Raw genomic sequence first — 16,521 nt, forward strand, 5'->3', positions numbered from 1 at the left:
TTCAGGATACATTTACCATCAATATTTTGGGTCTTTCTGAAATTCCAATAAGTAGCTTTACCCCAAGCATATCTTTACGTTGTAATTCCCTCCTTTCTCACTCTTCTTCCGCCCCATCGATCCTTTGCAGCCATAGTTGCGCTACCAGTAAAAAGCCCACTTTCCCCCTTTAGAGTCTATTTACCTTCTGCTAATCACTTCAAATAAAGAGAACATGTTCACACCCAGTAAATCCATATCTAATTCCTCCTTGTTCTCCGGCAGCTGTGATAAATCGGAGGGGATGGGGGGGGGGACACAAAGCAATCAGGTGGTCGTGTGCCGGGAACCTCTCGGATCGCGGAGGTTAATAAATTCCACATGATTACACACGAGCGAGAGGATTAGAGGGTTCACGAGAGCAGGTTCCACCATTGCCAACGAAAAAAAAAAAATCCTTTTTTTTTTTTTGTTCTTTTTGCAGCCATGTCCCCCAGGGTGCTTCAGGTGAGAGGCCATGTCTCATCTCACCCATAATAAGGACAGGAAAAAAAAAAGAGGAAGTTTGAGTGGACGCTGACACCGACGACTGTGTCATTTAATTTCCTTTTGCTCCCTGAATGCTTGAAAATTAATTATAACTGTGAACAAAACACAACTTTTTTTTATCCCCCATTTTCCATGAGATGTGCCATCTTTGTGAATTGTATAGAGTCTGTGGGTGTAGTGCTTCATGCTGAGTGAGGTAATGGCACCTTATCGTTAGCCAGAGCCATATTTGATAGAATTTCACAGACTAAATACGTTCAAAAGCCTCATTAATATAGTAATTAGGCTAAGTAGGTCTATACAAGCCTGGGAAGTAACAAGTCAGCCCTACATGCAGCGGCTTTAAATAAGTTAATTAAAAAAATAAAATGCAATTTGTGACACTTAGCAGGGAAAATATTGTGGTCGTGTCTCGCACGCCTCGCTGCATCACTCCAATAATCAGTTTAGACAGGGGTGGGAGATCTTTCTTTCTCACCTGAAACGGGAGTATTTTTATTCTTTAAACTAAGTTACACAGCTGTGTAACATACCAACTCTTTCCTCCTACCGAAAGGCACAGACAGAGAAACGCATACACAGAAGTAAGTTGCGCAAGTATTCACCGCCTCCTTAGTAGGCTCTTCTTTCAGTTTTTTTGCCTGACAGCGTCAAGTCTCATTGGATTTTTAATCAGATTACACAGTAAAGAATATTTCTACAGAAACAAAACCTCCAGATTGACAAAGTTAAAAGAGGAAATGGTAAATAATTCTAAAAAAAATATAAAACTGAAAAAGTGGTGCACATGTATTCACCCTTTTGCTTTAAACCATTAACCATGTGGTTCAGAAACCACAAACTTCTTTTTGTAATTTAATTACTTCAGCATACTTTCTGTTATTTTAGTCATTCAGATATCAAAACGTTCAGCTCCTTCAGGAGATGGGTGCTNTATTTTAGCCATTCCTATATCAAAATGTTCGATCTTATCAGGAATAGTGTTTTATGATTTTTTGTTTGTGTTGGTAACTTTTATACTTTTCAAAATTTTAAACTTTATTTACAAATATATTCCCCATAGAAATACATTCAGAACTCCTCAGTTCTGTTAAAACTGTTTAAGCTACTTGCTCTATTTTTGGTGTTTTTATGCAACTTTAGCGTTTTACCTACCATTATGCTACTTTTAACTATAAGCTACCTATGTGTTACAATTAGATTTTAGCTAGCTTTTTTGCTACCTTTACCTTTTAGTCACTCTTTTGTTACTTTTAGCTAGCATGTTTCTACTTTTAGCTCCTAGCTAGCCTTTTGATACTTTAAGCTTTTAGCTAACCTTTTGCTGATTTATATTTAAGGCAACGTTTTGCAACAAACAACAACAAAAAAGGTTGGTACTCTTAGCGTTTAGCTAGTGTTTTCCTACTTTTGACTTTTAGCTTCTGTTTTGCTCCTTTTAGAGTTTAGCTCGTGTTCTGCTTCTTTTAGCTTTTGGCTAGAAGTCTGCTTCAACTCAGTTTCAGCTTCCTCTGCGAATTTCATCCAAGTCATTCAGCACTCAGCCGTCAGGCTGTATATTCACAGGAAATGCTGTTCCTCTCGTTAGTTAAATAAGATCCACCTGTGGGAGGTCTCAGCGTAGCTACAGACACTGAAAGCAAAGTATTAATGGCTGACCATGTTGGACCATGTCCCGTTGTTTATGTCCCCTCTTTCCTGAGCTTTTCTGTGTTTTCTGTGTCCAGCCCGTCTTCTCCATGCTGCTTGATTGATCAGTTCTCTTCTAATTTTAGCCTCACAAATGGATTATTTGAACAGAAACTCTCCACTGCTGGACACAGCAGGTTCATCACTCCACGCCATTCCTGCATTAGATAAAATCTCGTGAGATCTCATGTTAGTGGTGGCCAATCCTGGAGCTAAAACCAGCAGAACGTGTTCATGGGAGGACTTATTTCAGCCCCAACAGGGAGATGTGATAAATCTATGCGGGTGTTGATCCGTCCTGCCCCATAACTGCAAATAAGTTTAAAAGAAAACAGGAAATGAATCCCAAAAAACTATTTGAAATTCCTATTTTAGGAGTCAAAATAGCTGAAAAGCACAGCAAGCTAATCTTCTTCTTTTTCGGCTGCTGCCTTCTGCGGGGGTCGCCACAGCGAGCCGACTCGCACGAACGATTGGGGGTGCAACCTGGGCTCGAACCTGCAGAATTACAAGACCACGGCTCTGGCCACCGAGCTAATACAACCCCAAAACATGACAAGGTAAATAAGTCAGTAAACAACCTTATTCATTAGAAGGAACTACTATTTGGGGGCAAATTATTTTGCTTTTGTTCGAACAGCGTCGCCCCACCTGCTCTCATGAACCAGCCGTGATAAAATGTTCCTTAAAAACAGAGTCAACTTGTCCTTTTATTTTATCAGGGTTTGAAATGGAAGAAGAAGCTATCCACATGCAGTGCAGCTACAGGAATCTAAATCCAAAAAGCAATGGAAGGGCGCTCCTCTTTGTCTCTGTCTGAAAAAGATTCAAATTTGGTTTTTCATTTTGGCACAGGAAATACAGGCTGATGATGCAACTTTAAAGGAATCTAAATGCTCTTGCTGGTTTATCTTTTTCCCGTTTGTAACATATCTGCAGTCTGGTCTGAGCATATTTGTGCGTATTCCCATGTTTGATCTTCAGAGGTAAAACAAAAACACACACACACACAAGAGAAGCTTGGTACTGTAGCAGCCCACAGGACACGGCAGAAATAGATCGCATTCATATGCTTTGTATTATAACCCCCTCCCTCAAATAAATCAACAAGAAAAACCCTACACATAAAACACCACACCACCTCTTCCTCTCCGACTCATGCGCACACTCCCACTTTCCTCTTTTCTGCCTCTCATTACATCATGGAAAAAGAAAGAAAGAAAAAAAACTTAAATAATGGGCTGGATTTTAGAAGCAGCCGAAACGCCGTGCTGTGAAATAAATGGGTATCTGCCCACTGTGAGACAAAACAAAACCAAGTGATGTCATTTAAAGCGGGAACAGTTTATCGGAGATGTGCGCGTTCTCGCTGCATGATACTCTTAAATGAAAAAAAAAAAACAAATAAATAACATAAAAGAATTTTTTTTTAAATCCAGCTGGAATGATTGATTCAGTCCCTTAATTTTCTCATCCTTGCGTCATTCCAGATGAGTTCACGGCGACCGCCGACCCGAACGCACTCAATTAACAACTTTTTGCTGACACACACTCGCGCGCACACACCCCTCCCACACTTCAATATGCTGCTCAGAGTTGCACACAGCAAGATGATGATGAGCTGTTCACATCTCCCGGGAAAAATTAAAAAAAATTTTAAAAACTCACGGAGGTTCGCGGTCCTGGAAACATAGTGCTGCGAATGCATCCCGAGGGCCTCCTCGCCCCGGTACTGCTCACCTGGACACCCGCCCTGCAGCACGCTGGCGACGGCCCTGCCAGACAAGGAAGAGAGGCGCGCAGCAGTTTATTTTATTACGATTTGACTGTTATTTCTTCCATTTCTGTCACAATACTTCATTTTACAGCCTTAAAAACAACAACAAAAAACTATAAATACATAAAAACGGTCAAATAAGAAAAATGTGTTATGACTTTTAGTAGCAATACATTGTACGGCATTGATGAAATTTGCTAAAAACCTAAGAAAAAAAACATATATGATTAAAAATACACCACATGGCCAAAATGAGTGAGAAAACTCTGCCCTGAGCTCTGTAGCTCACATGGATTTCGCAGTATAACATCATTCAAAGTGTAAATGGGTCACAGAGAGTCAGACTTTACATGTCTGAACTGGCATTTTGATAGCTCTTACTGTTTTTGCACAGTCGCCGTTTCAGTTTTAGGATTTTTGAAGATTTCACAACAGAATGTTCAGCTTAGGTGACGATATCACGCTTCCAAACTTTTTGCTAAACAAACTCTCCTTACTCCCACAAACTTCACACATCTGAGACCGTTTATACATCGCAGCGTAGGCATTGGTGTTTCCTTTCACCCGGTGTGCCTCTCACCTCTATAGGGCGTGTGGCTTAATCTTTAATCCCCACAAAGTGCAGAGACCGCCCATCCAAACTCTCATTGACTCCCATTGCATCTGAGCTCAGAACTTTCTCTTCGAAACAGCCAGTGAAGGGTCTTTTTAACTTGTCGTATCTTCTACATAAAACACTGTAGACGCATAAAAAATTGGAGCGTGTGACAACCAGGCTCGTAGTTCAAGAAACATTTCGACGCGCCTTGTAGGTTTTGCACAGTGACGTTCTGTCTGAGGCTTACTTTCTGGTCTGCCTTTCTGTCTGCCTGTCAGGAAGTGACAGACACAGGTGTGTGGTTACCATGGTGACCCTAATGAGTCACTGGCAGCAGCTTTAACATTTGTTTTGATCCTGGTGCCCCTTACACTTATCCAGTTTTACACGTGGCTGCAAGATATTCCTATGCGCGATACTATAGTTTAATATTGCAATATGAATTAGAATCAACCCTTTGTCATAATGATGAGTGTGATCTATTTTGTGCTGCCCTACTTTATACCTCAAAACGTCAGGATTTTGTCATCTTAGATTATTAGAAAAGCAAATCCCAAATTACTACTGGGCTTTACAGAAGACAGGTGATGTTGGAATTTTGGGCAGCAGCTTCAGAAATGTATCCAGTTTATTCATCAAGCTTGCATGTTCTCTATGAAGCTGCGTGGTGCAGCAAACTGAACTGAGAAATAAGGGATTTGCTTTGTTTTGTGCTTTTTTTTGCCGCACACTTTGAAGGAAAGCGCCAGTCTCCAGGTTGTAGTAACAAAACACACACCGGGGCGCACTTCCGCCAGTGGAGAGCTGACGTGCTGCTGCCGCCCCACAACTACCAAACAAGAGTCAGGAGATGTCAGAAGTTTGGTTGCCTAGAAACCACGGTCCGTGTGTATGTGTGTGTGTGTGTGTGCGTGTGTGTAAGAGAGAGAGAGAGAGAGATGCGTTGAACGCATTTAAAGCGCGCCTGGGTGTGTTTTTAATGACGCGAAGGAGCATATGCTGCGCGCTCCGATTCCCTGCTTGTGCGTACTGTTGCAGGTCTGAGCGCGTGTGTGTGTCCGTGCGCGTGCGCGTGACTGAATGTAAACACCAGCGTGCAGAGACGCACCTGTACATGTTCTCTCTCTGGGGTCGGTGCGCCTTCTCCAAGCCCAGTTTGGTGAAAATCCCCACCAGAGCCATGATGGCCACAACTCCACAGATGATGTAGACGATCAAGTTCGTCTTGTCCCTGGTGCTGTCGTGCATCTTGTTCATCTTTTTGTACGGCGTCTGCCCGGTCTTCATCCACACCGGGGTGTCGTAGTTCTTGCACACGCTCTGGTCCAGCCGCGACTGCTTGAAGGAGCAGCAGAAGCGGAAGCCACAGGTGCCGCAGCAGTACAGGTAGTTGCCCGTCTTGCAGATGAACGGCGGGTCCCACTGGCCCATCACGTCGTAGTAGCCCCGGCATTTGTCCTCGGTGTGCGGCGTCTCCTCGGACACGCTCTCCTCCTCCCGGGAGCCGTTGGAGGTGGCGATCATAACGAAGCCCCCCAGCAGTCCGGGCTCCCCGTCCGCCTTGCACACCAGAGCCATAAGTTTGAGCAGCAAGAAGGCGAGGAGAAAGTATTTCCCTCTCATCGCTGCGCTTCGTCCTCCGTTCAACTTCACGCGGAAACAGACGCACTTGGGAAGGAGGTGGAAGGGTCCGGAAACATCCACCCGGAGAGCAACGCGCCGTCATCCACGCCGACGAGCATCTTCAGCAAAGCGTCATCGTCCAGGAAGGCGAAACGACAGATTTCACAAAGGAGGGAAAAGAACAGAAGTATCTCCGCGGGTCGAACTTGATTTAACCTGAGGGACTCCGTCGTGGCGCATATTTACGCGTCCTTTCCAGGGCGGCGCAGACTGCGCGTTGTTCAGGAGAGCATCACTTTACATATCCTTCTGTGCGCTCTTACGCACAGGAGGAGGCAGAGACACGAGCCACACAGAGGCTGGGAGCGCAGAGAGCGAATAGAAGAGCCGAGGGTGGGAGAGCCTGGTGCGCAAAAAGGAGAGGAGGAGGAGGAAGAGGAAAAAACAGGGGGAGGGAGGGAGGGAGAGTGCTGAGGATAAAGAGAGAGAGAGAGAGAGAGAGAGAGAGAGAGAGAGAGAAGGGAAGAGATGGAGAGGGGGGCCTTTATTATGAAATATTATGATAAAGGCCCCAGAACACGCAAATCAAAATCCTGTGATGCCAGGAAATACGTGAAGGCGCCAAATGTTGAGCAATTTTTTTTTGCGCAATATTTTTAAAATCCTGAAAGCACCAGAAGCTTAATGGCTGGTAGAGATTCCCAGAACAACTTTTTTTTTAAATAGGGAGTAATGACAATGACTTTTTTTTTAGCTTGAGATCTTTTTCTTCTTGTCCAAGTTTGTTGTGCGAACAGGAAAAAAAAAGAGTACTGACATATAAAGATCTATGTGCTGGTTTTATCACATTTGTTCATTCAAATTACTCCATATTATTAACATATTTAGGAAAACGAAGTCTCTCTCATGTTAAAACTGCTTCTCAGAATTTATAGGTACTCCTTGGAATCTGTCAAAAAACTATCTGAAATGTAAGAAAGAAAATCCTTCTACTTTTTTCAATTCATCAGTGGTTAACGTTACTTAAATAAAAAAGTTGTAAGCAAACTTAGTCAGCAATTGTCACCTACCACACATGTTTGTTTGCCTAAAGAAACAGCTGAAGTGACAGGGAACAGTTCAACAATGGAGAGGTCCATGGAAGAGTTGTTTTAAATTGAGAAGTCTGATGCGTTGGTACCTATTTATGCTCAGATTTCTTGAGTAAAGTATGCAGATATAAAGATAGATTAGGTTGAAACGCTCATGTTGCCCGTCTGAAAGAACTTTGGAAAAACCTATGTGTATTTGAATGCCAGTCTCCATTCCACCACCCTGTTTGATCCCTGATATTTATTCTCGACAGCCGTCTTACTCGATCTTTCCATTTCCTTTTGCACTGAGCTGCAGATAAACTCTTACATTTCCACCTAAACATCTTCTCTAAGATTCTACTCTTGTCTGATTCTGTCAAAGTGATTTATAGACTGAAGCCAGCATGATGCAGGTCCATCATTTCATTTAAGCTTCCACATGATTTTCAATGGATTCTGATTCTTTGTTTACAATGAGTGAACGCCCATTTCAGAATTGCATATCAAGATATCTGGAAAGCTACTGGGGTAAACTCTTTTGAACAGAACTGTTTGACCAGGTTCACGGAAATCTTTATGTTTGATTTCATGGTTTTCCTTGAGTACCTTTAAAGTGAATAACTGTCAGAGAAAGTAATCAAATTTAGGGATTTTGACCATCCATGTATTTAAAGTACATTTTTTTCTAAGCCTCAGTGAGTGTTCCAGACGGAAAAAAAAAAATTAAATTAAAAAAACCTCATTTTAAATAAAAACCTTTTTTTTCAGCTTAATATTTTGTATATAGTCAATAATAATATTCGGAGGTTTATTTGACATTTGCACATATTTCATTCATGAGAACATTTAATCCAATAAAAAGGGCATTTTTTTGTTTTGACTTTTGATAATATTTTCAGATTTTAGGAGAAATTAAATATCCCTATGCCATATCTATTTTACTCTTCTTTGTGGAAACATATCAAACTTAATGTCTAATCTGAATAAAAATTAAATGATGCAATGTGAAGGTTTCATTGTGGTATCTGTTAAAAACCTGATGTTGTTGCTTTATATCTGCCTTTAAGGCTGAGCCCTCATTCAAGTGTTTTGTAGCTAAACAATGCATATTAGGATAAAATTTAACAAATGTGCAACAAACTCATTCATCAAATTTCTCCTATAAATCCTAGTAGTGATTTGGGACTTATTTTTGTAATATTCTAATTAAACAAATGCAATGGTTTGATATTTTGACTGTAGATAGAGTCTAAAGAGAGCCAAGGTCAAAATAAATGCTGCCAGTGGCTCATAGGGGTTACCATGGCAACCACTGAGCTTTAGTCTGTCACTCCCTGACAAAAATGCAAACTAGAAAGTAAACCTAACACTGCCTGTGCAAAAGCTATAAGTCATATTGAAAACATTGCCAAGAGTGTTGCGGGTCACAGTTGTCAGTTTTTTTGTGACTTCAGTGTTTTATGTAGGAGATATGACAAGTTAAAAATACCCTTCACCTCCAGTTTTGAAGAGAACATTTTGAGCTCAGATACAATGGAAGTCAATGACAGGTATGCATGTGTGCACTCTGAGCTCTGGAGGAATTTGAGAGAAAGCTTCCAAGTACTACAACAGTGACAGACACTGGCTGTAAGAAGACAAAAATACCGAAGTTTTGATGTGTAATCTGTATGAGAAGTGTAAGGTTTGTGGATATTAAAACAAGTGTTTGCAATTGTCACACTTTAAGTTGAGCATTTCGTGGTAAAACCTTCATAAATGATAACATTTTAACTGTGATTGTGGTAAAATACATGAAAGCTATCAAAAAGCCAGTTCAGTAATAAAAAGTCAAACTTTCTGTGGATAGTTTAAAGATTAAACAATGTTTCTACTGTGAAGTATGTCTGAGTTACAGAACTCCAGAGAGGAGATCGTTTGGACAAAATCTAATTTTGTATGTGCACATGTTTTGCAGGCTTTTTTTCCCCATTTCACCTTTTTGTTGTTATACAGTGTAAAGTACAGGATAAATTCAGTTCACACAGTAACACAGTATTTATGACTGTGCTGCACATTTTGATGTTTTCTAAGTGAATAGTTGTTTCAATGTTTAGGCAATTGTGCTCTTGATACTGAGATCTATACTGTAAAACATCCACCCTAAAAACAAATAATTGCTTAAAACCTTGTAGCCGTGGTGTCCAATCTCTGTCCTCCAGAGTCACTATCTTGCACGTGTTAGATGTTTACCTGCTTCAACACAATAGAAACAATAGAAACATGCAGGATAGTGGCCTTTCAGCACCAGGATTGGGCACCACTGCGTTACATAGAACATTTAACAGTTTATCTACAATGTCAGACAGAAAAATGCACTAATTTACACAGAACCTGAACATGTGCAGCTTAAGTGAAACATGAAAACATCAACAATAACTGTGAGCTGCCATGGAGACTGATTGCAAAGAAGTAAAAAAACAAAAACAATTGAAAGCATATGTGAAACAAACTAAATTTTACTTGATTCATACTTGGTTTGTGATTTTGTAATTTTAAAAAGTGCTTTGAGGTACTGACATTGTCAAGAAGCATCAATATTGAATGTCAACATCTGTCTAACATCAGAAGTATCAAAGAAACCAGATAACTTTAGTTCCTGTTCACCTCCTTAGTCCTTGAGAGAACAACGGTCCCTCTCCATGGTCCTGAAAGGTTCCAGGCTCTGACCAAGGTCCTTTCTAATGTGAACAGGCAGCTGTGGGGGGATGATAAAACCCAAAAGATGAGGATATACAGACACTTTGTTTCAAAGCTTCGATCTTAGGAACAGAACGTGTTGATTTCTGCCGAATATCTCGCTACTGTAATTACAGCTTGTGATTAATACTTAAAACTTGGACCTAAACAGTGAAGGAGCCTCTAGAATTCCCCCAGTAACATCTTAATTGTATGCTACTGCCGTGTAACCAGGTCAGGTGGTGTTGAGGTCTCAAATGCAGCGTAACTGAAGCGACTCCTTCATGCTGAATCAAACAAAGAGCAACATAAAAGCCGGATACACAAAATAATACTTAAAGATAAAGGCATAAAGGATACCAAGGAACAACAGTGGAACTAAGACAACATGAGGAAGCGATAAGGCGTACAGAACAGGTGTGCTGATTACAAACTAGGGGCAGAGAAAGGCAAGGCAGGCAAGGGAACAGATGTTACAAAATAAAAGAGGAGGTCAACAGAAGAGGTGAAATAGGAAAACCCAAAACCAAATGTCAACTTAAAGCACAAAAAACTAGGAATCATGACAGCTACTAAACATTAGTAATGAAAGGTACACTCCTTGAAGGAACACATATCATCCATCGCCTTGCACGCTGAAGTTTTAAACAGAGATATTGCATGATATGTTCACACTTAGAATATGTGGTGGGGGAGACTCTCAGCTACTACCACCCCAAACTGTAGTTCAATATCTGTAAAAATGACTTAGTTATAGACATTTTTCATGTTTGCCAAGGTTGGTTAGCTGTGGTGGCTGTCTTGAATTATGACCTTCTGAGAGCTTCATTTAAATCAGTCCAGCGATTCATGAGATATTTTGCTAACACCCTGCAGACAAATGAACACACACAGACAAAGGTAACATGATCGCCCACCTTTCATAACTGGCAGGCAATAACTAAATGAACAACATGAGATGCAAATCATATAAATGAAGGAAATGATCACAACTATAAAAAGCATAATAAAAATAATATAGAGATTCAATAAAACAAAACTATCATAGCCTATGCCACACAGAATTGATGCAAAATTGACAAAGAAAATAAAAGAATTAGACATGAATATAGCTACTTTGATCCCCCAAAAGAACAATGGGATGGAAAAAGGAGCAATATGAGACAGAAAAATTTAAATTAAAAAAATAAACTACGATGAAGCCAAACCAGCCTAGCCTGCCATGCCTTCCTCTGTCACACCTGGTTTTAATTTGTAATTAGCATGAGCATGTTTTGGTTTCATAAGCAGTCTATTAAATAAAAAAGGGGGGTATTCTGGCGGTGCAGCTTTTATAGAGGCTACATTCCTCTCTGTGTGTCTCATTAGAGAAGTCTGTGTGTTGCTGCAGGGGCAAAGTAACTCAATGGAAAGAGTTGACAGCGACCGTCCCGCAGACTCACTAAACAGGCCGACTAATCGATCACCGAGCGGCGCCAGGGGGGGGACAGCTAAACATCCGGGACAGCTGGAGGAAGCGACCCCAGAGCCGCTCTCAGTCCGAGCGGGGTGAGCTTTTCCCTCAGACAGCTGCCGAACCAGTGCGAGACATGGCCGAGGGCGAGGAGGATATATTCCTCAGGGCAAAAAGTCGGACTTTCAGCGGACTTACCGAAGGTATCGGACTCTTTGTTAGCTTACTTATTTTAGCTCACCGGCTAACTTGTTACCCAACGCGCTAACTTGGCAGTTGCACAACTTCGTGCCTGCGCTGACATGTTTTTTTTTTTGACAACATTTACTCGTAACTCGTTCTGGTTAATTCAGTCACGGGGTGGAAGGGGCAAGGAGCTTAATGGGGGGGGGGGAAGGAATAAATTACGAGCAGCTAGCGTGGCTGTATGTTTCAGCGACCAATCAAGACTCGATTCGAGTTTAAACTGAATGTCGCTGCTGTTTTTATTGCGTTATTAACGAGTTCCTTGCACTGCAATTTAGATTACTTAGAGTGGAGGAGTAATTCAGACCAGGAGACACACGCGGAGTCTAAAGTTTGCCTTCATGTCTGTTAAATGTCCCCTTAATTTAACAGACGTCGCTGTTTGTGTGTTAGGTTTCGAAGTTAACCAACAAAGGGAGTGGTTGTGTGTTACAGCTTTCACTCAAGTTGCTCACTAATGTTTTTCATATTAATAATCCTGTCTTTTTAGCCCATTAGCACCCCCTGCTGGAAACCACCCAGTTTAAAAACTCAGATGAAAGAGAGTTATGTTAAGACTGCATCAACACCTGGAAAAGGGGGTGCAATTTCTTTTTTAAGTCACTTTTTTTTTTGCCTGAGTGTAGCCAGATAGTACTGCTTCCTCATATCTCCTATCTTAAAATAGTTTGACACCAAAAATGAGCACCGTATTTTTTGTAATAGGTTGCTTGTTGTCATGGATATTGATAAACTGTATTGCAAATATTGTACACCTTTGTGTCAAAGTGTATGCATGTCTTAGCAGGGCTTTCCTAAATATATTCTTGCGTATGTCATATTCGATTTAGAGCCTTTGTATTCCTTGTAGTTATGCATATCGCCCACCGCCTTTCATTTATGAGGTTTAAACTAAGATCATCTTATGCTGAGAAGAGTTGAAGGTTTAGCTGTTTTGGTCGAACAGTCTCAGCTACAACCACACCAAACATTAGGTCAGGCTCAGTTATCGTCATTATTGTGGTTTTAAAATCAGCCGCCTGGCCTAACTCGAATCCTCTCATGAAGTACAATGAGATGCGTCACTGGACTGCATCAACAAAATAAGATGCACATCATTGTTAAGCTTTGTACTACACTGATCTTGGCTGCTGGGAGAACTTTATCAGCAGCCCTCACTGTTGGCGGCAACATTCACCACGGTCCCCTGTGTGTAGTCATCAGGTTAAGATCAAGACGAGGTTGGTTTGGACTGAGGGCTCTTTAAAGCGACCGGGTTGAAGAGGTGAGGATGCTAATCATAAAAGAAGAATGCGTCTCCACTCGTGATTTCATAAATGCCAGTTCCACAGAGGGGGATCATTGTTTCCGGGAGCAAGATGGTCTCTGTCTGTCTCTTTCTCTTTTCCCCCTATCTTTGCTCGAGTTTCTTTGGAGAACTGAATTATCATAAACTCATTTGGGAGAGTGAAACACGGCGAGCATATTAAGCACAGAGGATGCTGAACAGCCACTGGGCCCTGCAGAGCGAGAGTGAGGGGAATTTGTGCTGAATGCGAGCTCTCCACGGCAACGGCAGCGCATAACGACGGCGCTCCTTAACGAGTGGAGCCGAAAGCTGCTGTTTACACCTGCTTTTAACATCTGTCCATTTCAGTCAACAAGACTTCATTTCCATATCATTTTGCTGGTTTTCACTTCTGTCCTCTGAGTAATACTTTGTCATTACCAGCAGCCGAGCTTCAGTGAGTGTCTGATTTATTTCCTAACGTAGAAAAGCAGGCGCTGTTTGTCTTGTGAATGAATATTTGAAAGTGATCAGATCGTGGGGCCCTCGTATTGTATATTGTTGGGAATATATAAACATGTAGTTCTTTAACTATTTAGCGTTGTTTCCCCGTAAAGGGAGCACAGGCTTCACCTCTGCCTTTTTTGTTCTCGTGTCCCCCAGTTCTAACTCCCGATCACAGAACTTTCAAACAATTAAACAGACTCAAGGAATGAATCACAGAGCCAAACCAGCATCCCTTGTTTAGCTTCAGTGCTAATGCAGTGATGTTCTTTTTAATTCAGCGTATCGATCTAGTGCCAGTTCACAACAAGAGTCATCTCAGGGCACTATACAGAAAAAAAACAAGTCCAAATCAAATTGTATGTAATCCAGTTTGGTTCGAAACAAGTCTACATTTAAATCTAACTGTGTTAAAATCAGGTACAAGTAGGGATGTCCCGATCCAATACCAATTAAGGAGTTTTTCATTGATCGTATTGGAGTAGTTGCCATGCACTGCTCCCGATCTCTTGACCCGCTGTCCATGGTTTTACGTCAGCTGTGCCGCAGTATGGCTGCCATATGGCAGTTATAATACAGCAGCCAATGTGATGTAATGTGGCAACATGTCTTCAGTGTGGAAGTATTTTAAAATGCAAAAGCAATGGTTCACCGAACTTCGGTCATAATCTATAATAATCATGAGCCTGTGCAGTTTTTTCATTCATTTATTTTAAAAGGCAAAATATTGCAAGTATGGGATTGAGAGTTTGTATTGGCTGATTCTTGTTTTTAACTGACTCAGATCGTTATCAGGGACTAAATCTTGATCGGGAAATACCAAGTTTTAAAACAGTCAAACTTCGGTGTATTACAAAATTCAAAATGGTAAAAAGTCATCTAAGGAAACCAATAGATCTTCACTTTGACCCAATCCCCCATCCTGAGGGCGACTGTAGAGGGGAATGACTCCCTTTCACCGGGAAGAGTCCTCCAACAGAACCAGGTTTAGGATGGGCAGCCGTCTGCCTCAACAGCCGCAGGCTGGAAAACAGGAAAGACACACAAACAAGTACAGAAGTGTTAGGTCAGGTGTAGTTTCTTTGGGAATTAAAAACTTGGAACAAATTGCAGCAATAATTATAAATTTGTAAACGGAGTCAAAGACAGACTGGGGAAATGTGCCTGCATGTCCTCTGGCAGCCAGAGTCTGTGGAAGCAGAACTGAGAAGCAGGATTAACTTTAAGTTTTCTGAGCTAACTATGGGATTTATCAAAAAGGTTTAAAAATGAGCCTGATAACTGAAAGCTTTGCCTCTTATTCTATGTCTAGAAACTCTAGGAACCACAAGTAAACCTGCAGTCTAAGAGCAAAGTGCTCTGTTGGGAAAAGATGCAATGATTTTTTTGACATCATACATGTTTTTAATTTTAGTAATAATGCACAACTTTATTCAAGATGGCCACCACAGGCAAATACAAAAGTGACTACTGTATAACTCAGTCATTCTTGCAGACGAGCTGAAATTTGGTGTGGTAGTAGCTGAGAGTCATCCCCAGCACATACATATATAACAAGAGCTCATGCAACACCTTTGTTTAAAACCTTGGCAAGCAAGAAGGCGGGTGATGTGCATTCCTTTAAGGACTGCTACTTTTCATTATATGAGCATAATTATGTTCGAATCTATTTATAACTGCAGTAAATTATTCCTTTTCCAGATGAGGAGCGTCAGTGGACTGGACCTTTTTACTTCATCCAAGCAGCAGACCCTCAGCTGGGCCTGATGAAGGCCTGGAGGGAAGGGGACAGTGAAGGAGGGGGGGACGAATGGGCCGAGGAAGTCGAGCTCACCAAACAGGCCGTGGAGGCCGTTAACCAGCTGAGACCTCGGCCGAGGTTCATGGTTCTCTGCGGCGACTTGGTCCATGCCATGCCAGGTAGGATTGAAGCGTAGCCCAACCTAAATGTTACTGTTTGACTCCAGCAGTACAAGATGCCAGGCAGGCACTGCTTCTAAGAAAGCTTTTGTTCTAATCTTCGAGTGTTGTTGTGAGATATGGTTGTCATTTGAAAGCTTTGGGCAGAATTGATTTTTACCCTTGTGCTACAGGTATAAGGGGTTGGAGGCGACTTGTAAAATCAATGCATGTCTCTTTCTGTTAATGCTATTTGAGCAATGTCATCTAATGGAAATGTACATGAAATGTATACTGCCTCCAGTTGTCATGTAAGTAATATTCCCCAGGAATAAATCAAATGTGGAACACGTTCAATAATTTAATTTAATCCGAGAAAACTTAAGAAATGAGAATCAAGATGAGCCTGTTAGGATCTTTATGTTTGCACAAATATTAGGTCTGTTTGTTCCTAAAGAGTTCCTTGTCATCACTCATTCTAAATCTATTTGAGAAGGACGCAAAAGTTTGCAGTAGGTCTTAAATCAGGTGAGGAAGGAGGCACATAATTACTTTGACATGTTTGTGGTACTTGATGGTGTGCCAAACAGTGAAGCATTTGTATGCATGTAATGGAACGCTATTTAGCATAAATATCAAGGCCTGACAGGAAGTATGAGATTGTCATATAATATCACACTATAATGTAAGCTGCAGACTCTTGATTGCGCTCTCATTGATGCCGAATTAATTGACAGAATTTTGAAGCATTGTAACTGAGAACCTCAGTACCACAACTTTAGAAGCATAAAATGGCCTGAGATGTCTTAAATCGGCATTTAGCCTAATAATGGAGATTTTTTTTTTTTATTACCCAGCTTTACGATCTACTCATTTGATTGTCATCGATTCTTTTTTTTTAATGTATAAGATTTCTGTTTCCATTTCTTTTCTCTGAAACTGTTGTGAAAGATTGATGTAATTTCATTTATTTGCAATACAAAAATCCAAAAAATATTGCAGCTGACACACACTCTAAATATCATCCATCCATCCATCCATTATCTTCCGCTTATCCGGGGTCGGGTCACGGGGGCAGCAGCCTAAGCAGGGAGACCCAGACTTCCCTCTCCCCAGCCACTTGGGCCAGCTCCTCCGGGGAAATCC

General features: G+C 41.3%; 2 protein-coding genes across 4 annotated transcripts in view; one reads left to right on the top strand and one right to left on the bottom strand.

The window, feature by feature from the left end:
• Positions 1-6,618, bottom strand: part of shisa9a (shisa family member 9a) — a 66,640-nt gene extending 60,022 nt beyond the window's left edge. Inside the window, exons 1-2 of the mRNA XM_017416221.3 lie at positions 5,701-6,618; positions 3,886-3,992 (exon numbers count right to left, since the gene is read on the bottom strand). Coding sequence (XP_017271710.1) covers positions 3,886-3,992; positions 5,701-6,215 — 622 coding nt within the window. The 5' untranslated portion in view covers positions 6,216-6,618. The remainder of the gene's footprint in view (positions 1-3,885; positions 3,993-5,700) is intronic.
• Positions 6,619-11,384: 4,766 nt separating this feature from the next.
• Positions 11,385-16,521, top strand: part of cpped1 (calcineurin-like phosphoesterase domain containing 1) — a 46,936-nt gene continuing 41,799 nt past the window's right edge. For 2 of the 3 annotated variants that reach the window (XM_017416053.3, XM_037980848.1), the window contains exons 1-2: positions 11,385-11,662; positions 15,178-15,396. In XM_017416053.3, coding sequence (XP_017271542.1) covers positions 11,596-11,662; positions 15,178-15,396 — 286 coding nt within the window. In that variant the 5' untranslated portion in view covers positions 11,385-11,595. The remainder of the gene's footprint in view (positions 11,663-15,177; positions 15,397-16,521) is intronic. The other variant, XM_017416052.3, reaches the window with a different exon arrangement.

The sequence above is a fragment of the Kryptolebias marmoratus genome, linkage group LG17, assembly GCF_001649575.2.
Source record: "Kryptolebias marmoratus isolate JLee-2015 linkage group LG17, ASM164957v2, whole genome shotgun sequence".
Taxonomy (NCBI): Eukaryota; Metazoa; Chordata; class Actinopteri; order Cyprinodontiformes; family Rivulidae; genus Kryptolebias; species Kryptolebias marmoratus.